Here is a 23626-nt window from a genome sequence, read left to right as displayed (position 1 = left end):
ACAACAAAACTTGCGTCGGTCGCCGAGCGCACGGCTCGACTTGAATGGAAGGAGCCCACGCCCGCGGAGCGCAGCCGAGACTCGGGAGAGCGCGGTCGGCCGGCGGGGCGCAGCAGGTACCGGGCGCAGGCGGCCGGGTGGGCCGAGGGCCGGGACCTGGCTGGGCAGCGGACTCGGACTTCCCGCCCTGGTATGACGGCCCCAGCAGCTGGCCCGGAGGGGCCGCGCATCTCGCCCCCTCCGTCAGAGCCCTACCCGGAGGGCGCAGCCGAAGAGATCTGCCTCAGGGGGCGCGACCCCCCGCGATCCCGACCCGGCAGGGGCCTGTTCTCATCTCCGGCGGGAGGCTGGTCCCAGCCCCGGCCCCTCCCGCTGCGCACATCTGGAAAGAATCTGCGGGCGGACGGGAGGGGGGAGTGGAAGGGCGCGGGCAGGCGACAGGGAACGTAGGGGGCAGGTGGAACCGGGGAGGGTAGAGGAGCCCTGTACCTGCAGCCTGGTCGCTGAGTATGCCCGTGTCTATCCAGGTCAGATCATCCCAGGTAGCCCACTCTTCGACCCCTTTACAGACAGAGAAACTGAGGCCTGAAGCGGGGCAGAGATCTGCTCCCAGGACGCGCGGACAGGTGAGGCGGAGCCGCGCGTCCCTGTCCCAAGTCGCTCTGGGCTTGGCTCCTCAGCCCCGCGCCGCGCAGTCGCTCTGAGCCAGAGCTCTCAGCTGGGGCCCTGGTGTCGGTCTGTCTATCCGGCTGCCTCCCCGCTGGGACAGCGGGACTGAGAAGGGGGTTGGGGGATGGCGGCGGAGTGCAGGATCCGGGGCGAGGCCGGCGCGCCCCAGCGAAGGCGCTCAAAGCTCCCAGGCTGCAGGTCCTTAAACCTCCAGGCTGGCCTGGGCGGGGAATGCGATCCGGCATTAGAATACCTGATGCGCCGTCAGGTGGAAGAGGGGGCGGCGGCGAGCTGCTGGTGGCCTCCGGGGCTGGGGCTGAGGCTGGGGATGGGCGGTAGCTGCAGCCTGAAGTTCAGGAGAGGAGCAGACGCAAGCGTGCTTGCGGCAGTGATCGTCCGGATCCGAGTCCGGGATGCCCAGAAGGATGCTCACCCTGCACCTTGCAGAGCATCTTGGAAAGATGGAGGGCCACACAAACTGGAGCGTCTACGCTTGGACTTCAAGCTGGTCCAGGAAAGTGATGCTGTGGTCAACCCAGCTACAGAAGGCCCCACTGGGAGCCCCTGGAAGGTCATGTCCCGTTTTAGGGTCCAGGGCCAGCCTATTCAAGTTAAGAAATGTCATATTCACATGAATGCTTTCATGAAATCTTGAGGGAGCATCTTTGTCCCTTTTATCTGAATCTTGGGACAGGGGTGACTTAATGGTTGCACCTTTAGGCCTGGTAAAGTCCTGCATAAGAGCTCTGACCATGATCTGCTTAGAACCCTTGATAGCTCCCTATCAGCAACCCCTTAGCAGAGTGCCTGATGCCCTTGGAAACTTGGCTTTCCCTTCCCTGTTTACCCTTCCTTAAACACACCTCCCTCTTTACCCTCCCCACATTGTGCCTTTGCTCATGGCTTGCCTTCAGCCTTGAGTGCCTTTTCCTCCCCTTTGTCCACCAGGAGAATCTCTGCTCAGTCTTCAGGACCAGCCCAAGGCTCTGAGCAGGAATCAGAAGACACAAAATCTAATCCTGGCCTTGCCTTTAAAATACTAATGAGTAAACTGAGGGAATCAGACCAGATAATAATATTGTAGATCTTTCCAAGTCTGCCTTTCACAAATACATTCCTTCATTCAGCAAACATTTCCTGAGCACCTGCTCCTTGCCTAGGGAGTCAGGGAAAGCTCAGCTGAGCCCTGAAGGGTGCTGTGGGAACATCACGGAACTCCCTAACCCAGCAGGAGCGGCTTCCCAAGGCAAAATAATTAGAGTAGCTGCTTGCTGGGAATGGGCAACTGTGGGAGCCTGCTTTAGTTTTCTCCTCTGCAAAGTAGGAAAACTAATTCTTAGTCTTGGGATTTCTGTTGTAGTCAGTAAGATACAGCTTTGGGGGCCCATCACAGGGCAGATGCTCAGCAAATCTTTACTGAATTTGAGTGGAGGAGGGAGGTGGTGCTGGGGGCTGAGGATTGACCTCCTGATTTGGATCTCCCTTCACTCTCCTTCTTCTAGTCCTGCCTTAACCCCTCATTTAAGCGGTTCTGGGCCTTAAGGTTTGGTTCCCGGGGGGCAGGGGTTGGTGGGTGACAGTGGGTTCCAGCTATTTCACAGTAACAGTAACCCCAAGTATGTTGCACTTGCTGGATTCCAGCATCAGCTGGCCACGTCTTTTCATTGACTCCGTATGAGGAGCGCTTATCTCATTGCCTAGACTAGTAAACAGAGGCTCAGAGCACTGAAGCGACTCATCCAGGTTCACACAGCAATTCAAATTGGAACAACTCCCACAGACTGAACTGTCCCTCTCGCCCAACAGTGTGAGCTCTGCTCATGAGGACTGCTCACTCTGGGGACTTCCAAAGCCTTGAAAAACTGTTCTTACACACACAAGTCCAACATGGCTCAGCACAAAGAAGGGACTTGGGGGCTTATCTTGCTCCACATTCTTAGAGAAACAAAACAAAAAAATTGAGACTCAGATGGGTCGATGATGTCACCAAAGTCACAAGCAAATAAGGTGATGGAGCTGGAGCTACCCAGGATCCCAAGGCCCTCAGGGTGGCTGGCCAAGCTGGAAGAAAGGGGACATGGAACTGGGGCCACCACTCTCCAAGCCCTGTCTGTTCCTCCTCCCACTCCCTTGAAACCGCCTCTTCCTCTCCATCCTGCAGCTCAGCAGCTCCCTCCGCCTAGACCAGTCTTATTATCCCTTGCATGCCGCACTGCACAGCCTCTAGGAGCTCCCCACTGGTCCCTCCATAAGCCTGCCTATGCCACACTCCAGTTCTTCAACAACCTCTTATCTCTCCAAAGATAAGGCTTTCGACTTTTTTCTTGGCTTGGACCATGGCCACTGCTCCGTCCTCCAACCCCCATAGATAGTCTAGTGAGCTTTGCAGAGGTCACGTGAGTGCTCTTGCCCCAGGGCCTTTGCACACACTGATCCCCTTGCTTGTATCACCCATTTCCTTTTGTCTGATAGTCATCCTTCGTGGCTAGATAAAGCATTGCTTTTTCTTGGAGTCTTCTTGGCTTTGGATATACTTAGACCTTCTCTGGGCCCCTGTGGACTCTAGGTTCCCTCTATCACACCTCTGATGACACTGGTATTATAATACGCAATTTACACAAAATGTCTAGACCAGCACTGACCAACAGAAATATGAGAACCATCAATGTAAGCCATGTGAGTGACATAAAATTTTCTAGAAGTCATGTTAAAAAGAGTAAAATGAAGCAGGTAAAGCATTTTTAAGAAAATTAATTTATTTTTAACTGGAGGATAATTGCTTTACAATATTGTATTAGTTTCTGCCATATAGCAACATAGTTATAAATATGCCATAGTTATAACATAAATCAGCCATAGTTATAAATATGTGCCCTCCTTGAACCTCCCTCCACCTTCCACCGTGTCCCACCCCTCTAGGTAGTCACAGAGCACTGGGTTTGAGCTCCCTGTGTCATATAGCAACTTCCCACCCAGCTATCTATTTTACATATGATATTGTATATGTTTCAGTGCTACTCTCTCTATTCATCCCATCCTCTCCTTCCCCCACAGTGTCCACAAGTTTGTTCTCTATGTCCGCATCTCCATTCAATTCAGTTCAGTTCAGTTGCTCAGTCATGTCCGACTCTTTGCGACCCCATGAACCGCAGCATGTCAGGCCTCCCAACTCCCGAAGCACACCCAAACCCATGTCCATTGAGTCAATAATGCCATCCAATCCTCTCATCCTCTGTCGTCCCCTTCTCCTTCCGCCCTCAATCCTTCCCAGCATCAGGGTCTTTTCCAATGAGTCAGCTCTTTGCATCAGGTGGCCAAAGTATTGGAGTTTCAGCTTCAACATCAGTCCTTCCAATGAACACCCAGGACTGATCTCCTTTAGGATGGACTGGTTGGATCTCCTTGCAGTCCAAGGTACTCTCCACTACTATCCTGCAAATAGGTTCATCAGTACCATCTTTCTAGCTTCCATATATATATGCATTAATATATGATAGAAACAGGCAAATTTTTAATAATTTAGCTCAAAATATGCAAATATTGTCATATAATACTATAAAAAATAAATGAGATATTTTACATTTTTTGTACTATTTGAAATCTATATATACTACATTTTATACTTATAGCACTTCTCAATTTAGTGTAGCCACATTTCAAGTGCTGATAGCCACATGCAGCCACCATATTGAGCAGTAGCTATGTGAGGATTTTAAGGGCAGCAGCCATACCTGAGTCACTTGTTTGGGTCCTCAGTGCCCAGCTGTGCTTGGCCCAGGGAAAGGCTCCATGGTTTTGTGGTTAAGACCCAGGCTGGGAACTTGGCTTTGCCACTTAACAGCTGTGTTGTATTGGCCAACCCCATTGGGCCTCAGCTGCTTATCTATAGTGTAGTGGTGATAATATTTTCAATCTGGTTTATATGTTAATATAAATTAAATATTTGTATAGATACAGTGTACATATCCTTACAGATGCAAAACTGAAGGTGAAGGAGGAGAACTAGCTGGTCTAGTGAGTGTATGAGATTTGTGGGGAGGATCCTTCTTCTTGGCCTCCTGCCTTGATTGAATCTGGGGCCTGGGCCTGTGCCCATACTTCACCTCCCAGAGTTTGGATCTGCACTGGGGTCCAACAGGCGGGCGGGCAGGCTAGGGAGACGCAGGTGGCTCCAGGGGCTGGAAGCTGTTGAGATAGCTGGAGGGTTATAACGTGCCCTGGGAATGACGGTCAGTAGGCTGGCCAAGGATTTATTGCCCATTTGGTCAGGGCACGAGGCAGAGGGGTGTGGTAGGGCAGGCAGGGCCAGGCTGTAGCATGCATCCATCACTGCTGCTGATGGAGCCTGGGAGCCGTGTGTGCTTGGGCCCCCTGGTTCTCTGCTGCCTCAGGGGCCTGAGTCTGCCGAGGCCTTGTGGACCTACCTATGGGGTCAAGCTAGTCTGGCTGCCGGCCCTCTTCTCCCTCCTCACAGCTTTCTTTCTGGGGCCTTATGCCCCTTTTATAGGGCTCATGTAGGCTGGTGGGCAGTGGTTATTTTACTGGGGTCTGCTGCCTCTTGGAGACTAAGGGCAGGGACCTTATCTACTTTACCTGTATCCCCCAGGCCTAGCACAGGGCTAGATGGGGCCTCACCTTCGAGAGCTGGCTGAGCCAACGAGTGAGCCAAGCAGTATCTGAAATACCGCAGCAGCCATGGGGCAGCAGAATTCGCTGAAGAATGGAATGTGCAAATCTCCAGTGAGGAGGTGGGCCTAGCACTGGACCAGAAAGGCACAGTCAGGAGCTATGCACTGGAAGGGGAAGAAGCAGGGGGGTTCTGAAGCCGACAGTGTTGTGGTTGGGACATCAATGGTGCCCATGGATTGGATATTAGTGGTGGAGCTAATCAGCAGGGAGCGAACATTTATTGAGCACTTACTGTGTGCAGTACATGCATCCCACTGACTCTCACAGTCTCTCCAACAGGAGAGCTCTGTGCCACCCAGTTGGACGGGGAGGAATGTGAGATTTAGAGAGTGGCAAAGCTTGCCCAGAGTCACAGGACTGATGAGGACCAGAGCAGAGCTCACAGCCCCATCTCTCTGGCTCAGAGCATGCCTGCTTAACCAGACATCAGTATCATCATCAAGCTCCCCGTTTGCTCAACCCTCCCAGACCCAGCATCTCATCAGAGCTTTCTAACCACTGGGCTGTGATCCCTGGGCTCATGGTGGGAAGAGATGCTCAGGCTGCAGAGTGGGTGCACCCAGGCTTGGACGCCTGTCATGTACCTGCGTTGGTAAGCATCACAATAGTGAGAGCAGCCTCATCATCCAGTGGGTGCCGGGGGCTTTGCATCTGCTCTCTTGCTGACTCCCTCCAGGAGTTCTGAGGTTAGATCTGTTATCTGGATTGTAAGGTGAGGAAACAGGCTCAGCAAGGTCAGTGCCACCAAGCAGCAAAAGGGAACTAACCCCAGAGTCTGTGTACCAGAGCTACTGCTTGTCCCAACTTACCACACCCCAGAGATGTTTTCTAAGTGAGTCTCTTAAAGGGAACTCCAGGGACCAGCCTAGAGCTAAGCCATGCCCATGGCTGCCTTGATGATGGAACCCCAGCATCTTCCTCAATGGCCCAAGGCCATCCCTCTACCTGCTCCTTGTTGCCTGAAGGGACCATGCTGGGGAGAGGTCTCTTGCAGGTGGCAGTTGATCACATGAGCCCTGCAGGTGCTGGTGAGGGCAGCCGAAGGTGCAAACACCAGAGACAGGACTTGAGGGTTTTTCAGGCAGTAGCAGCTCCATTCACTAATGACTACTCTGTGCACAGCATGCAGGGACAGAGAATGGCTCACAGCCCTGTGTGGAAGAAACACAAAACATCACATTTTCAACTCATGCCAAGCCCTGGGGGAACAAAGTGATACAGAGGCCTGCGGCATCTCATATGCCAGGGGACCTAACACTGGCGTTAGTTCTTGGAGAAACTGCTGATTGCACAAGAGGCAAGGGGGCGGTTCTGGGCAGGAGGAACAGCACATTTGAAGGCCTGGAGGGAGGAACACGAAACAGACAATAAGCAGGGCAGGTGAGTGTGGGAGCTGGAGGAGAGGCAGGGCCATGTCCTGAAGATCCTGGAATGGCAATCTGAGGTGCTAGGACACCTCGGACCTGTGGTGTCCCAGACCTGTTGCTGGCCCACCGTGGCCTGTGGCTGCTCAACCAAGGACAGGCCCCTCCCAGCACTGCCTGTGCCAGGATAGCGAGAGCTCAGCCAAGTCCAAGCCAAGCCCTGCAAGTCCAAACTCTTCCCAGGCCTCAGCTTTCCTTTCTGTGAAATGAGGGTACAGATCTCTTGAGGCCAGGCCCAGAGAGGGTTCTGGGAGGTTTTGCAGATCTGCTCAAGTACAGGGATTCAGCTCACCTGCCCCCAAATCCCAAACTTGCATCCCCCTCCCCAGCCGCCAGAGGGCAGCGCTGATAAGGGGGTGCGGATGGGAGGGCGGCAGCCAGCAGAGCTGGTGTGTGCAGAGGACAGGGTCGAGAGGGGCTCTGCCCTGTGGCGTGGAAGGCCCCAGCATGACTTCCATGGGCCCCAGTCCCTTGGCTGCGCTACCTGATAGGTTAAGTCAGCCCCGGCCTCTGGGTGAGTCTGAATTGACCCCTCCTGCAGGTACCATGGCCCAGGGCTGGGCGCTGCTGCTCCTGCTGCTGTTGCCGCGGCAGCTGGGAGTGGTGCTCGCCGTGAGGGCCCCAGGGTTTGGCCGAAGCGGCGCCCGCAGCCTGAGCCCCGAAGAGAATGAATTCTCGGAGGAGGAGCCGGTGCTAGTCCTGAGCCCTGAGGAGCCGGGGCGCGGCCCAGCCACCATCGGCTGCCCTCGAGACTGCGCCTGCTCCCAGGAGGGGGTCGTGGACTGCGGCGGCATCGACCTGCGCGAGTTCCCCGGGGACTTGCCTGAGCACACCAACCACCTGTCCTTGCAGGTGAGGTTGGGACGCTGTGCCAATGGTCAGGGTCACCGGAGGCTGCCCCGCACATGGTGGCTCCCATCCTGGAACCACCCCACCCCCACCACAGTCCCTGCCCATGGCCTCCCACCCTCCAGACGCAGGGCACTAGGGCAGGTCAGACAAAAGGATGCCTCCACCAGGGGCATACCGGCTCTGACATCCCGGGCACAGAGCACTGTGATGTTATGACCTGCTTTGTCTCGTGGGAGGAGTCTGGGCTGAGGCTGTCTGTAGAGTCCGGACCTGTCTGAGCTCCCACACAGACCTGCCCTCAGCTGACCCTCTGGGAAGACAGGGTACCTCAGACACCGTTACGGACCAGGAAAGTGAACACACAGCAGACCCCCAAGGAGGACCCTGGGGGCTCGGGGAGTCCAGTGCTGTCCCCAGCTGAGGCCCAGTCTAGATTTTAGAACCTCCCGAAGTGGGACACAGCGTTCCAGATGAGAACTCTGGAGGCACTGATGCGACTGTAATCACCTTCATGTAGCCCTGAGGGACAGGGAGGGGCTGCTGCACCTGTTTCCAGAGGAGACCAGGCCCAGAGAAGGACAGTGACCGGCCCATGGTCACACAGCCCCCATGGGTCTCCACTGGCGGTGGTGGGAGCCCAAGACCAAGAGACCCTGAGGGAAGGAGACACGCTGAGGACAGGCCTCACCGTAGGTTCATCCACCAAGAAGCTCCTGTGAACCAGCGCTATGCTTCTGGCCCTCTGTGGGCTGCTGGGCAAGTAGGGCGGTCTCAAACATATATTGCCTGTGAGGTGCTCACTGTCTACCTGGGAGACAGAGACCTAAACAGGTAGAAAGAGCAGACAGAGGTTGAAGGACTGGTGCTGTGAGGCCAGAGCAGCTCCTAGTCCAGCCCCCAGTCCAACCCAGGAAGGCTTCTGGAGGAGGTGCTACCTGACCCAGGTTTTAAAGCATCCCAAGGGGAAGTGGGGTCCCCTGGGCCAGGAACCAAAGGTGGGTTTCTGGCTTGGGGAAGGGGGGAATGGCCTGGGGACACTTGTCACTAAGTGGGAACAGTTCTGGAGGGAAGACAGCATTCTAAGTTTGAACTGCCTGTGGATATCTGTGTGTGTGTGTGTGTACGCCTGCACTCTTAGAAGGGGGGCCACACCTCTGCTGTGGTTACTCCTGTGCCTGCAACACCCGCACCTGGGCCTGGCTCAGAGCCAGTCCCCAGGGTCTGTCCACCATGGGGCAGAATCCCAACGGAGGGGCCCAACAGAGGAACTGGCTCCTGGGAATGGACTGAGGTGGGTGCAGGCTTCTAATGGGGCAGGAGCCCTGGGCACCCCCTTGTGTTGCCTCCTCACCGTCCCCATGTCTCCCCCCTAGAACAACCAGCTGGAGAAGATCTACCCCAGGGAGCTCTCCCGACTGCATCGGCTGGAGACGCTGAACCTCCAGAACAACCGCCTGACTTCCCGAGGTGAGGGATCGCCCAGGGCTGGGGGCTGGGACCCCAGACAGGAACCTAGGTGCCTAGGGGAAAGGCCCGCCCTGCAGACCCCGGCATGTGGGAAAGAGCAGGCCTGGGATGGTGTGCCCTCCAGATCCACGGCTGATGCTCCCTGTGGTTGCCTCACAGCCACCGCTGGGTGTTTCTGAGGCCGGGGAGTCTGATCGAAGGAGAGGCTTCAGAGCAGCTCAGACTCCAGTGTCTGAGGAATCACAGAAGGCCTTTAGAATCAAAGCGTGTAGAACCTGAAATTTTAAAAGTTTTTTTTTTCTGATGATGTAAATAGTTTTTAATTATAGTAGAAATTTTGGAAATACAGAAATTAGAATACAAAAAAACCCACTCATTATCCTGCCACTGCCATCTGAAAAGTGAAAGTGAAGGTCGCTCAGTCATGTCTGACTCTGCAACTCCATGGACTATACAGTCCATGGAATTCTCCAGACCAGAATACTGGAGTGGGTAGCCTTTCCCTTCTCCAGGGGATTTTCTCTACCCAGGGATCGAACCCAGGTCTCCTGCATTTCAGGCGGATTCTTTATCAGCTGAGCCACGTGAAGTTCATCACTATTGACATTTTGGTATATTTCTTTCCATTAAAAAAAGCATAATTTATACACCATGAAGTTTATCCAACTTAAAGGTATAATCTGATGAGTTTTTATAAGTTTATATGTTGCACAGCCATCACCACAATCCAATCCAGTCCTTTTTCTTTGTGTTTTTAATTCATAGCTGTACTTATAGTATCGATACTATAACTGTTATAATTGCTTTGTTTCACTAAGCAGTTAGCTCAGCAGCATTTCTCATGTTGCTGAAAACTCTCCACAGCCATCATTTGACACAGGGTATTCCACAGAGGGATGCCGTGCAGTTTATGTAACTGTTCCCTCTTGTTAGCTACTTGGGTGAGTCCCAGCATCTGAGGGTCTGGGAGCTCAGAACCAAGTGTCAGAGGCCGACCTCAGGACTGGAGAAGGGCCAGCCTGGCTGGGCTCCCGGTGACAGCTGGCTTCTGATAGCACATCTGCCAGATGGGGCAGGAGAGGGCCAGGTGCAGGGGGGGGGTGAGAGGGGGCTCAGAAGACATGGCCCTGCCTACCCTGCCTGGGGCTAGGTGTGAGGATTCTCTCTGACCCTCTGGAGCTGTCCCCAGGGGCACACTCCTTCTTGGCAGGTCCTCCGCCCTGTGGCCTGATCTTTTGGGTGCCCATTCCCACCCAGGCTGCCCTGAGAAGGTGAAGGATCAGCCATCTATCAGTGGACACTTGGCATCTGCTCTTCTGAGCCTGAGCCTCTGAGAGCAGGGTTGGGGGTGGGGTGGCACTGAGCAGGCCTGCTGGGACTGGCTGGGTAGGGTCAGAGCCGCATGTGCCCCAGGCAGTGCCTCCCTGTCCTGGCAGGCGGGGTGGGTGTGGGGTGGTCAGTGCTCACGTGCCCCCCTGTAGCGTCTCCTTCATCCAGGGCTCTGACCGATGCCTGTCCTTTGAAGGGCTCCCGGAGGAGGCATTTGAGCATCTGACCAACCTCAATTACCTGTACCTGGCCAATAACAAGGTGAGGGGCCCGCAGCAGGGCAGCGTGTCTGGGGCTGAGCTCAGGGAACTTTCACCAGGGCCTCTTTTGGGCCAGCTGCTGGGTTCCTACTGGTGCTCAGACACAGTCCAGACCCTGCATTTTAACACAGGACTTCAGAGTGGTCAGATGATGACTGAGGCCAAGGCCTACATCGGTGTAGTGGGGTGAGAGCTCATCCCCACGGGGAGGGGGCATTGGAGGGCTTCCTGGAGGGACAGCATTTGAAGGGCCATGAAGGGTAATGGGATTGCAACCAGAGGCCTCAAGGGGGAGGGCACTGCAGTAAAAGGGACAGCAGGAGTGAAGGTAAAAGGCTCTCGGCCTCGCAATATTCGGCCTGTCCCAGGGCTCTGTCCTGGCCCTTCTCTCTACACTCCTAAGGTGACTATCTCCTCCTTGGTCTACCACACCCATCTACATCAAGGCCACGTCCACAGCCAGTCTCCAGGCTTTCCCCTGCTCCCATGTGAGACTCAAAGATCCACCTGCCTCCTCAGCATCTTCCCTGGATGTTTGATGGAGATAGAACTACCCGCTCCCCATCCCTCGAAGGGGCATCTCCAACCACCTGCAATGGCACTGGTCATGAATCCAGGAGTGCTTGGCTCACCCACGTCCGCTCTCTCTACAGCTCCCCAGCCCCTGCCCTGCCCACCAGCACAGGACCCTTCTCATCTGTGGCCCTCCTCCTCAGAGCAGCCAGAGGGGTTTTTCAAAATCTTGCCCCACTCTAGCTCTATACTGTCCCCTCCCCACTTAAAACCCTCCCAGCGGCTTCCCCCTCTGCCCAGGAAGAAACCCACACGTCTCCTTGAGGCCTGCTGACCTGTGTCCCTGGCCCTCCTGGCTTTCTTAACTCATCTCCCCACTGGCTCCCACCCCCAGAACCTGGCAGATCCCCCCAACAGGGGCCTCTACTCACTGTCCTTGCTGTGTGGGTGGTCTCCCCCACAGATGGCATTTAGAGTGCCGTCATCTCTTCTCCAAGCACCCCACAAAGTCGTTCATTGTCTTCAGTCTGTTTGAATTCCCAGCACAGCAGTGATCACTCTCGAAGCTTTTATTCCTTGTGTATCATCTTCTCCACTAGGATGTAAGCTTCTGGTGTGGGTGGTGTGGGCAGGGATCTGTGTCTTGTTCCCTAGGACGTGTCCAGGGCCTGGAACTCTGGCTGCATATTGCGGATTTCAGGGAGTACTGTCGAATAAATGAAGGGTGGATACCGTGGACTGGGGCTGGAGAAACATGGGTGCTCACTGTGCCTGCACAGAGGGCCAGTGTCAGGGGGCAGTGAGGGGCGAGGCCAGGAGAATGGGCAGGGCAGGGGACAAGATGGAGAGATATAAATGTCAAGCTCAGGACTATGGGGAGCCAGAGAGGTTCTGGTTTTGTTATTGGGAACTTTAGAAAGATGGCTCTAGTCGCAGAGAGGAGACAAACTGGAGGGGCTCAGATGAGCAGCAGGCAGTGTGACTCCCTGCTGGCCTCTCACCCTCCTCTGGTCTTTCTACCCCAACTCTTCCCTTTCCAGCTGACCTTGGCACCCCGCTTCCTGCCAAATGCCCTGATCAGTGTGGACTTCGCTGCCAACTATCTCACTAAGATCTACGGGCTCACCTTTGGTCAGAAGCCAAACTTGAGGTCAGAGGTCAGAGGGGGACCCTGGGCTTAGGTTGGGGAAAGGGGGGAAGCTGAGGCAGAGGCTGCAGGCCCTGAGTAGGGTACAGGCAACCCAGAGAAGAGGGATGGACAGTGCATGATGCCCCATGCTCAGGGCTGAGGTGACAGACACCCAGGGCTGCAGGGGCACAGGGTCTGGAGGGCTGACCCCTAAAGGAGTAGGAGTCAGTCCAGAGGTGAGGACAGAGGGTGGTGTCTGGGGAATTGTGGGGAGCAGGTGAGGGTATTTCCCTCCTTGCTTAGCCCCTGGGAAGGGAAGCCTCTTCCAATAGGCAGAGCTGCCCTTGCTGAGAGCTGCTCTGGGTGAGGCCCCATAGCACAGGTATATGAGCGGGGGTGGGGGGTGGGGTGCTGGGGAGGAGAAGGTGCTGACAGCCTCAGGTGCCACTCTGTCCCTGAATCTGATGCCTCGATTCTCTTCACTCCCCGGAGAAGCCAGTGCCACTGTGTATCGCTCTGTCCCACAGATGAGGAGACTGAGGCCCAAGAGAGGCCATACAGCAAGAAGGAACTGTGTTGCCTATGGACTTCTCTTATTCGTTGTCTTCTCTCCTTGTAGTATGTTAGCTCCATGAGGGCAGGGACTTGTTGGTTCTGTCCACTGCTGTATCTTTAGGATCTGGAACAGTCCTGGCACATAGGGACACTTACTGTATGCTTGCTGAATGAATGAGGGGTCACCTCCTCTGAACCCAGATCCTGTGCTGGGCACTGGGGACAAAGAGGTGACAGGGACAGGCTCCATTCTCGAGAGGTCCCACAGAGCTCAGAGCCAGCTGTGTGGACAGGCAGGGACTCCAGGGCTGCAACACTTGGGGAACAAGTGAGAACCCTGAAGGTTATGGAGAAGCAGGGACTGGGGATCAGGAAGTCTTGTTTCTTCCACTAACTTGTAGGGTGGTTCCTTCGTCCCCTCAGCTGTGTAGGGGGAACTGGATTTGGTGGCATCTGAGGTTGTTGAGATGGGAAGAGGGTGCCCTGGGCCACAGGCCCAACCTGAGCAAGGTCTGGAGGCTCACCAGGTGAGCTGGTTTGGGGGTGGTTGAGAGAGAACCTGAGCCTCGTCCCCAGGTCCGTGTATCTGCACAACAACAAGCTGGCGGACGCCGGGCTGCCGGACAGCATGTTCAATGGCTCCAGCAATGTTGAGATCCTCATCCTGTCCAGCAACTTCCTGCGCCATGTGCCCAAGCACTTGCCACCCGCCCTCTACAAACTGCACCTCAAGGTGGGAGGGAGAGGGCAGGGAGGAGCGCTGCCCGAACAGGGGGAGAGCCCAGGCCCACATGGGCACAGTCATGAGGCTGCGGGGCCTCGGCACAAGCTGGGGGCCACAGAATCCACTGCAGAGACGCAGACAGGGACCCAGACACCTGGCTGTCAGCCCCACACTGAGTCCTTTAGGCCTGGGCCCTCTCCCCATGGCTCCCCCAGACCCCTCTCCATATCTCATCTCAAGGCTGTGTCCTTGCCCCTTGGCCATCCCTCATGCCCCCTTTCCCACCTCCCATCTCTCAGAACAACAAGCTGGAGAAGATCCCACCAGGTGCCTTCAGCGAGCTGAGCAACCTGCGTGAGCTGTACCTGCAGAACAACCACCTGACTGATGAGGGCCTGGACAATGAGACCTTCTGGTGAGCCCCTTCCTGGCCTCTGTGTGAGCTCTGCGCTCAGGAGGCCCCTCCCAGGGCTCACCTGGCCGGGTCCTTGCCCACCTGCCCCTGGCCAGTTTTCTCGGAGAAGGAACTTTAGGGCTTGTGCCTTTACTGACACTTCTGTCCCAAAGAATAGCGCTATGTAAGTCCTGCCCAAATTCTAGTAAGGCAAGGAAGTGTTTGCAGAGGCTGGCTTCTTGGTACAAAGTAGAAACTCAAGCATTCTTGTTGAAGGCAGATCTATTTTCAAGCCCAGGGTAGCCTAAAAGGACAAAAGGCTTTGAACAGTCAGTCTTCAAACAAATCCTGTGTCAGAAACCATGCTAGATCCTTCTCACACCAGTGTATCACTGAGTCAAGCTACTGAGAGGCTGGGAGAGGACTGAGTTCCCCAGTCAGCTAGTGGCAGAGCTGGGATGAGTTAGGGGGAAGTCCCCTGCCACCTCCCTTGGGAGTAATGTTGGAAACGAGTGCCACCTGGGCTCCTGCCCACTGACCTAATCGCCCGCTTCCCTCCAGGAAGCTCTCCAGCCTGGAGTACCTGGATCTGTCCAGCAACAACCTGTCGCGGGTCCCGGCGGGGCTGCCGCGCAGCCTGGTGCTGCTGCACCTGGAGAAGAACGCCATCCGGAGCGTGGACGCAGACGTGCTGACCCCCATCCGCAGTCTCGAGTACCTGCTGCTGCACAGCAACCAGCTGCGCGCGCAGGGCATCCACCCGCGGGCCTTCCAGGGCCTCAAGCGGCTGCACACGGTGCACCTGTACAACAACGCACTGGAGCGCGTGCCCAGCGGCCTGCCCCGCCGCGTGCGCACCCTCATGATCCTGCACAACCAGATCACCGGCATCGGCCGCGACGACTTTGCCACCACCTACTACCTGGAGGAGCTCAACCTCAGCTACAACCGCATCACCAGTCCACAGGTGCACCGCGACGCCTTCCGCAAGCTGCGTCTGCTGCGCTCGCTGGACCTTTCCGGCAACCGGCTGCACACCCTACCGCCTGGGCTGCCACGCAATGTGCGCGTGCTGAAGATCAAGCGCAATGAGCTGGTCGCCCTGGCGCGTGGGGCGCTGGCCGGCATGGCCCAGCTGCGAGAGCTCTACCTCACCGGCAACCGGCTGCGCAACCGGGCCCTGGGACCCCGTGCCTGGACCGACCTCTCCGGTCTGCAGGTAAGCGGCCAGGGCCGTGCCCATTCAGGGTACTACTAGGGCTGCTGGGCCCGGGTGAGCAGGTAGCAGGCGGGCAGGGCCTCTAGAGAAGGGCCTGCTGGGCAGCCTGGGCATTAGAGTATGGAGCCTGGGCCATGCCAAGGGTCTAGGCTCATGGTATAGCAGTGCAGGGCAGAGTTCAGCTGGCAGGCAAGGCAGAGCTTTCCACCTGCAGGGACAGGCTTGAGGAACCCTGTAGGGACAAGGGGAGGTCATGGCTGCAGGTGGGGGGGCATTGTCCAGGAGGACTGAAGGACAGGGACAGTTCAGGTGGCATGAGAAAGCAGAGCTCACCCACCTGTGGGCATAGGATAGGTACCTGGAGAAGGCTGGGCTTGGGGGAGGGGAGGCTGGCAGGTGCCTGAGGTGGGCTAACCTCACCAGGCTGCAGAGTCTAGAGGGGTGAACTTGGGGCTTCTGGGACTGGCCAGTGGCTGTGGCTCCTGTAGCCACACCCGAGACAGGAGGGCTCTGTGGCCATGTGAACTAAGCCTCCTTGGTTACAAGTGAAGCCTCCTGACGCAGTGAAGGGCTGAAAGGGAACTTCATTAAGGAACCTGGGAGGCTCAGCTGTTTTACCAGGCCCCCCTCTCCCAAATGTCCTCAGCCTTTTCGCAAGGCTCTGCTCAAATATCCCCTCATTGGGAGGTCTTCCTTCACTGCCTGCCACCTTCCTCTGCTTTGTTTTTCTTTATAACCTCTTCCCTCCGACAGTAGGTCATCGGTTTACTTGTTTGTTTTCCGCTCTTCCTGCTAGAACAAGGCGCAGGCGTTTTAGTCTGTTGTGTTCACTGCTGGACCAGAGCCCTGGCTGTGGGAGGCAAACAGTACATGCTTGTCAGGGGAGCTGTCAGGGTGGGGATGTCTGAGCGGAGTGCAGGGGAGAGGCCCTGAGAGTGGGAGGCAGGGAGGTGGGGCTGAGCCCCGAGGGTGAGTGGTGGGAGGCGGCTGGTCCTCCAGGAGCACCCAGAGTCTCCCCCACACAGAGAGCCCGGCTGCGTGTCAGACACCTGTGCCAGCCTCTCTTGTGCCACTTCTTAAGGGGCCCCAGCCCCATTGCCCTCTCCTCCACACCTGCTCCTCCTGCTGCACTGGCTAACTTGCTGAAGGGGGTGACACCCACCTGGGTGTCCACAGGAAATGTGGACGCTGCCCTGCCACCCCCTTTTCCATACCATCTGACCCCCACTGCCCATTGTTACTGAACCTGCCCTCTCTATCATGACACCTCCCCATCTCTCCACTTCTCTCCATCCTACTGGTCATATCAGAAGATCAAGTCACCCCCATTTCTTCCTGGACCTCAGCTTCCTAGGAGCATTTCACTCCTATATTCCACATGCAATCAGCAGGTATCTTGAAAAAATAAAAAAACAAACATGCTCACTGTATACCCACCCAGAACCCTTCTGTGGCTCCCCTTTAGAACCCAGACCAGAATCCTGGCTGTGACCTTCAGTGCCTGGTCTGCCTCTGCTCCCAGCTGAGCTTCTTGGTTTCCCAGATGCCCTGGACTTTGTTTATACTGTCCCCTCGGCTGGAAGGCCAGTGACACCTACTCACTCATTCATTCTACAAGCTGATACCGAACCCTCCCCACATGCAGACCCAGTTCTAGAACTGAGGACCTAGAGGGGAATAAGACAGATCCAGAGTCACTGCCCTCCTGCTGCTGCTGCTGCTGCTAAGTCGCTTCAGTCGTGTCCGACTCTGTGCGACCCCATAGACGGCAGCCTACCAGGCTCCCCCATCCCTGGGATTCTCCAGGCAAGAATACTGTAGTGAGTTGCCATTGCCTTCTCCAATGCATGAAAGTGAAAAGTGAAAGTGGAGTCGCTCAGTCGTGTCTGACTCTTCACGACCCCATGGACTGCAGCCTACCAGGCTCCTCCGCCCATGGGATTTTCCAGGCAAGAGTACTGGAGTGGAGTGCCATTGCCTTCTCCACACTGCCCTCCTAGAGCTTATCATATACCTAGGACTCAGCTCGGTTGTCACCTCCTCCAGGAAGCCACCAACGATGGGCAGGTTAAATGGCTGTCTGGGTGAGTCCAGTCAGGAGTGGGGTATTTGGTGAAGACCTTTCTCAGCCTGTGGGATCTTTGTTCAAGCAGCTGCTCTCACTGCTCCAGAGTGCCCACCTGCGTTGGCTGCTCCCCCGACCCTGACTGGGCTGGGTCGGGCCCCTCCCCAGCCCCCTTATCTCAGCCCCGTTCCGCTGCTGTCATTGCCAGAGTGTTGTGACCATCTCCCCTGCCAGCCTGACTTCCCAGCACAGAGGAAGTGTCTCGGGGATTCCATGTCCCCATTGGCCACGGGCACTGAGGAGGTCTAGAATGAATGAAGAAGTCCTGGATCCGTGTGGAAGGAACCCAGTGGGGAGCAGGGAGCCCTGCTGATGGAGAAGGTGACAGGGAGGCTCCCTAGGGTGCCTGAATCGTGCACTTCCCTGCATCTGGAATCTGGATTTATGGCCCCCCGTTCCCTGGCCCTGAGCCCCAGCCTGTCAGCGTAAGGAGGGAGCTTGAGATGAGGGAAGCCCACCCATGGCTACACAGGTGTGTATCAGGGCAAGGGTACTGACAGCCCGAGGTGCAGGCAGTGAGCCAGGCCCGGGCATGTCCAGGTCTCCTTCCTGCGGCAGCTGTGCTCTGCTCCCTGGGAAAACCACCATTTCCCTGGCCTCGTGCTTCCTGGACTCTAGGCCTGTGGTGGGTCTGACACTGCCCAGCCTGGGGCCTGGTTGCCATGCCAGGGTCACTGTGGCCCTTGAATCCTGGCCCTCGGCCCCTGTCCACATGGGCCCTGAGATCCACAAAGGAGCAGCCCCGCCCCTACCCTCATCTGACAAAGTTGGGTTGCGATTTAAAGACTGGAGGACACCTAGTCCCTGCCCTTCTGGGGTCTTTAGTCTGAGGGAGGTGACAGGTGTGTTAAGGAGGATGGCCTTTAGCACCCAGGCACTGTGGCCGTGAATTCATGTGGCCGGATGGAAGGAGCAGGGTAGGCTAGACGCCAATTAGAACAAGGATTCGGAGTCACAAGCCCCAACTTCCAGCCTCTGCGGGCCCTATGGCCTGCGATGGATCTCTGAACCTCTCCAAGCCTCTGTTTTCCCGTCTGGAAATGGGGATAGTTATAGAGCCCGCCTCACAGGGTTATGAGATTTAGAATGCTCCGGGTCAGTGGGAGCTTGCTTGTCAAGTGCTGCATCTGCCCTGCTCACCCCTGCAGCTGCTCGACGTTGCCGGGAATCAGCTCACGGAGATCCCCGGGGGGCTCCCAGAGTCGCTGGAGTACCTGTACCTGCAGAATAACAAGATTAGTGCTGTGCCCGCCAATGCCTTTGATGCCACACCCAACCTCAAAGGGATTTTTCTCAGGTAGGAGGCCCTGCCCCTGCCCCTCAGGGGGCTGCCCAGCTCCAGCAGAGGGATCAGGGCCCATGGGAACCACTCACAGGTAGAGGTCAGTGCTTGAAGCAGTGCTTCCATTGAGCAGAGCCCTGGTTACAGCACAGAGCCCCAGCGAGCTCCTGTTCCCTTAGCTCTCAAGGGTGGAGACAGTCCTGGCCAGGCCTGGTGGGGTCCACTGGTTTGTGAAAGGGCTTTGGAAACTTTAAAAAGCAGAACTTGTGGGCATTCTTGATGTTCCTATGGCAGGAAGGGACCACAGAGAGCATCCTCCCAATTTACAGCTGGGAAAGCTGAGGCCCAGAAAGCACATGTGACTGCTGTGTCCACAGCCAGACAGGCTGGGCCTGGGCCTCAGACCCAGGATAGCAGATGTTCAGGTCATCACTGGGTTCTGGGGGTTTAGGATGATTCAGAGGACCTGGCTCCCCAAGGAGAGCAGAACCAGAGTGGTTCTTCCCACCATCCCCCTCCAAGTCAGACAGATCAGAGAAAGGCAACATGTGCACTCCCAGGGGCTTTGTGGCCTAGAAGACTCAGGCTGGGTGACATCAGGGTGCAGTGTGACCTATGCCTCGGCTCCTGCAGGAGACTAAGGTACAGAGAATTGAGGGGGCCTGAGATCAGAGTCCAGCCTTCCCCTTCCCAAACGTGTGTCCCCAACCCACTGTGGCCCTGGCCTTTCCTGTGCCCCTCTACACCCAGCACCAAGGTGACTTCAGGCTGGCCACAGAGCATCCTCAGACCTCCAGGTTAATGTCAATGGGCAGGCAGGGAAGACTTGTCTGTGTCTGCCACCCTCAGATCATAGTAAGAGCACATACGGTGGAGGCCTTCTCTCCTCTGTACGGGGTCACCCTTCCCCGCTGCACTAGCCACACAGAATACTTTGAACTCCCTGTGATGGCCTGGACTCCTAAGCCCCCTTCTTTTGTGCTTGCTGCATGTCTTCCTGGAGGGCCTGTCCCTTCCACTCCACTTCTGGGCTGGGTCACTGTGGGGACACTGTTCGGCTAATGGCACAGACCTCACGTGGGTGCCCTACACAGGTTTAACAAGCTGGCCGTGGGCTCCGTGGTGGAGAGTGCCTTCCGGAAGCTGAAGCACCTGCAGGTCTTGGACATAGAGGGCAACTTTGAGTTTGGTGACGTTTCCAAGGACCGGGGCCGGCTGGAGAAGGAAGAGGAGGAGGAGGACGATGACGACGAGGAGGAAGAGGAAAGGCGATAGTGACTGGGAGAACAGGATCTGACGTAGGTGGGTGGTCTGTGTGGGGCGCCCTAGCCTGCTTCGCCACATTCCTGCCCCTGACCCCAGTCTAGGGTCTTTCTGCCCATTCTCCACCCTCTGTACCCTGCTTCGTTGTTCATTTTGCAAATCTGTTAGAGCTCTCAGTGTGCTCAGGCCCTGGGTGTGAGGTTGGGGATGACAGCATGCCAGCGGGAGGCTGGCCCGTGCCAGGGCCTCCATCCACAGCAATGCATCCCTGATGGGACACACCCAGGAACTGGGAGGGAGGAAGCAGGGAATGGATATGGGGGCCCACAAGCAGGCTACTGCTGCAACCCAAGCCAGAGATGCTGGAGGTGGGCAATGAGGATGCAGACAAGCAGATGGGCCTGAAAGGAGGTCTGGAGGTGCAGACTTGAGGGGCCCAGCTAGTCCTGCTGGACATGGGGTGAGGGAGAAGACAAGATCCCAGCTCTAGCCTGGAATTCCAGGTGGATGATAGTACTAGGAGGAGCAGGTCTGGTGAGGGGCACGGTGAGTTTGGAGGGCACTGGGGAGCTGCCCAGGGTGGACTGGCTATTTGGATCTGGGGCTCCAGAGTGAGGTCTGGCTGGAGAGGGAGGTCCAGGAATCATAGGCCTTGAAACAGTCCCTGAGGCCTCGAGAGGCTGGGGGAGCTCTCCAGGGAGAGAGGAGGGAAGGGGATTGCCAGCTGGAGGGGAGCGGCGGGAGGAAGGGGGCAGAGCACCAGGGGAGGGAGGCAGAGCTGCAGACAGCCCAGGACAGAGGGCCATCACCCACGCACACAGTGCACCCACGTGCACACACTCACACTCACACTCACCGAAGCATGCACACACATGCACAAAGCAGACCCTCAAACACACACCACACGTGTGCACACACAGACACACTCACACGTACTTTACTGTGTATTCACAGATGCAGGACAAGCACACCATTGCATATACTCATGTGTGCATGCCTGTGAGTACATACACGCATGCTGCCCCAGGCACATATGCCCTTGTGTGCACATGTGCACACACACATATACACATGCATGCCTGTTATGCATCCATGCACAGGAAGTGGAAGGAATCAGCTGTGTGAGCACAACAAAGAGACTGATGGAGCTGAGCATGGCCACGGACCCACTGGACTTATCTACAGGGAGGTCACCGTGACCTTGTGGGGAGCAGTTTCAGGGGCAAAGAGGGTGGAGAAAGTGGCTGGAAAGGAGAGGGTTCAGGGATTATAGACAAGTCTGTTGAGAAGTTTGATTGTGAAGAGATGAGTGAGGCTGGTGGTGGGAAGGATGCATGAAGCTCAGGCAGGATTCTGTTCACGCTGGGCCCTTTTTAAGCAACAGAACTGGTTTGAATGCCGATGGGGAGGGGCCCGTGTTGAGGGAGGAGTTAAAGGCATAAGAGAGGAGAGCTGGGTGTAGCCACACCTGTGCAAGCAGGAGGAAGGACTGGCTTGGGCAGGAGGGTCAGTTCTCCAGAGGCTACAGTCACATGCAGGTCAGCGGCTTCGTGGCTGGGTGTGAGGTCACACCTGCCCGATGCCTTCTGGTTTCTCTGTGCAACAGATACTCAGCAGACCAGGGTGGGTGTGGAGACGATGGCCAGTTGGATTCATCCATGGCTGAGGTTTTGGCCAGGAGTGTGAGACAGGAAGGCAAGGAACAAGGAAACTGAGGGTGCTGGCAAGAGAGAGGCTGCCTTGCAGATGCTGGGGCTCAGGCTGGAAAGGGAAGGGTTGAAGATGGGGCGGGGTTGGTCTCCTGGGGGAAGAGGTTGGAGGGTGGGCATGGTGGTAGGGAGTAGCCAGGAGGGGAGGTGTGGTCAGGAGAGATATCAGAGTAAGCTGAGCTGGGGATCCAGGGGCCACTGGTCACTATTAGGATGTTGAATTGAAGTAGGGTCTGAGACAGAGAGGGGTCTGAGTGGGGTTGAGGATCCTGCCGAGGACATAGGGAGGAGGGAACAGGGGTCTAGCTGATGACAGAGAGAGGGGTGAGTGTGCTGGGCTTGCTACCTGATTATAGAGGGCGACCCCAGAGGCAGTGCTTGGGAGTCACCTTTCTTGACTCCTGGGCCCAGGGGCGTGAAGATGGAGCCCCTTATCTCCATGCATTGTCCTCGGGCAGAGCCAGGGGTCAGTGACTGGGGTCACTAGCCATTCAGTGGGGGTGCTGGGGCCCTCGGGAAGGCACTGTGGGTCCCAGGGTAGAGAGAATCTGCCCCTCTGGAGGACATTGGCCACAGTCAGCAGCCCCAGGAGAGGCCAAAGGGGTCCAGAGGTTTCCAGTCCATACCAGGCCCCCAGGAGCACCTCCCAGGGGGCGCCCCCTACACTGCCTCTGTACTCCCAGGGCAGCTTCTCCTCGGGCCTGCAGTTGCTTGCCCCTGCCAGAGTCTAATCCCTTTGGCCCCAGCTGGGCTTGGTGGGCAGGTCTGCCTTGGCCTCCCCTGACTCGCCCGCGTGTTCTGCAGGACGACGGACCGCTGGAGCCTTTCTACAGCACATGCCTGAGCCCTGCGCACCCCCACTCTGCCTTGCTCACAGACACTCCCAGCGCAGCGCCCACCAGGCCCCACTCCACACATAGGCTGGACCCAGTCTCCCCTCCCCACCCCTTCCTGCAGTCCATCCACAGCCAGACACCCACACACAGCCAGCTGCACAGCGTCCTCCAAACATCCCCGTCGGCCCCACACTCAATGCTGCCCTCAGTCCCTGGGTCCTACAGACGAGGCAAAGGGTCTGACCAGCCCCAGCACTCATGGGTACCTGCTCCCTGCCCCATGGACACATGTATACACACACACACACACACACACACACACACACACACACACACACACGTCACATGCAAATAGCTCTTCTCGGCCTCTGCCACCAACAGCTCTTGCCCCAGCCAGAAATGGCCAGCTCGCCGTCTGTCTGTCTGCCCCCTCCATCTGTCCCTTGGAGAAGACAGAGTTATCTCCATGCTGTCTGCGGCCAGGTGCCTGCACCCTCTGGAACTCACAGACTGGGTTTTCTTCCTTTCTCTCCATTTGGGGAAAAGAACCTTCAGGACTGCTGCCTTGGCCCACCGGTCATGCTCCCCAAGGCTGGGGCAGTCATTCCCTGCCAGGCCCTGGCCGGGCCCAGACACAGCTTTGCTGGATGAGCCCCACTGAGGCCAGAGGGAAGGTCTGAGGCTGTTGAGGTCTTGGACTTGAGCTTGGCGGAGGTGGTGGGGCTAGGTGGAGCAAGAGCGAAGGGCCCAGCTGCACCGATGAGAGAACTTTTTTATTCTTTGGGCCTGAGGGGAGTTCTGGGTGCCTTTTTTTTTTTTAATTCTTTTTTAAGGAAAAACAATGATAAAAACTTCAAAGCTGATTTTTCTTGTTACAGAAAAACTAATATAAAAGCATTACCCCTGTCTGGCAGCCTGTGGCCGTGTCTGTGTGTGCTTCCTGCCAGGTGCTGGGCTCAGGCCTGGCCGCCGGGCAGGACCCAAGCACTTCAGCACCTTCTGACCAGCAGGAGTCAGTGCAGAGTTCAGTTCTGGGGGCCCACAGAGTCATCCCATAGAAAGAAGTCCAGGGACGCAGGGTTTAGGTGAAGGTGAGGTGGCCCGGAGGCACGTGCAGCCCCTCAACTCGGTGGGGGTCAACAGGTTGGGCCGGGACCACCACACAAAGCCTGTGAGCCCACTCTGTG

The 23626-nt window shown here is 56.5% G+C and overlaps 1 protein-coding gene across 2 annotated transcripts; it reads left to right on the top strand.

The window, feature by feature from the left end:
• Positions 1–23272, top strand: PODN (podocan). 2 transcript variants are annotated; one of them, XM_068964888.1, is made up of 12 exons: positions 44–116; positions 528–626; positions 7324–7634; positions 9008–9101; positions 10627–10691; positions 12244–12353; positions 13464–13620; positions 13911–14026; positions 14567–15224; positions 18498–18646; positions 19726–19933; positions 22408–23272. In XM_068964888.1, exons 3-11 carry the CDS (start codon positions 7329–7331, stop codon positions 19904–19906), a joined length of 1836 nt encoding a protein of 611 aa, XP_068820989.1. In that variant the 5' UTR covers positions 44–116; positions 528–626; positions 7324–7328; the 3' UTR covers positions 19907–19933; positions 22408–23272. The 2 variants fall into 2 exon arrangements, with proteins under 2 accessions (XP_068820990.1, XP_068820989.1); XM_068964889.1 differs by lacking the exon at positions 528–626 and having other exon boundaries at positions 1–116.
• The last annotated feature ends 354 nt before the right edge of the window (positions 23273–23626 follow it).

Source organism: Capricornis sumatraensis, chromosome 2 (genome assembly GCF_032405125.1).
Source record: "Capricornis sumatraensis isolate serow.1 chromosome 2, serow.2, whole genome shotgun sequence".
Lineage (NCBI taxonomy): Eukaryota > Metazoa > Chordata > Mammalia > Artiodactyla > Bovidae > Capricornis > Capricornis sumatraensis.
Note: the sequence above shows the minus strand (reverse complement) of the source record. Positions and strands in the feature narration are given on the sequence as shown.

Excerpts from the sequence above, each read along its gene's own strand:
- PODN (XM_068964889.1), top strand. The coding sequence starts at position 7,329 with ATGGCCCAGGGCTGGGCGCTGCTGCTCCTGCTGCTGTTGCCGCGGCAG. Across the intron at positions 9,102-10,626 it reads CAACCGCCTGACTTCCCGAG|GGCTCCCGGAGGAGGCATTT; the intron begins GTGAGGGATCGC and ends TGTCCTTTGAAG. Across the intron at positions 15,225-18,497 it reads CCGACCTCTCCGGTCTGCAG|CTGCTCGACGTTGCCGGGAA; the intron begins GTAAGCGGCCAG and ends TCACCCCTGCAG.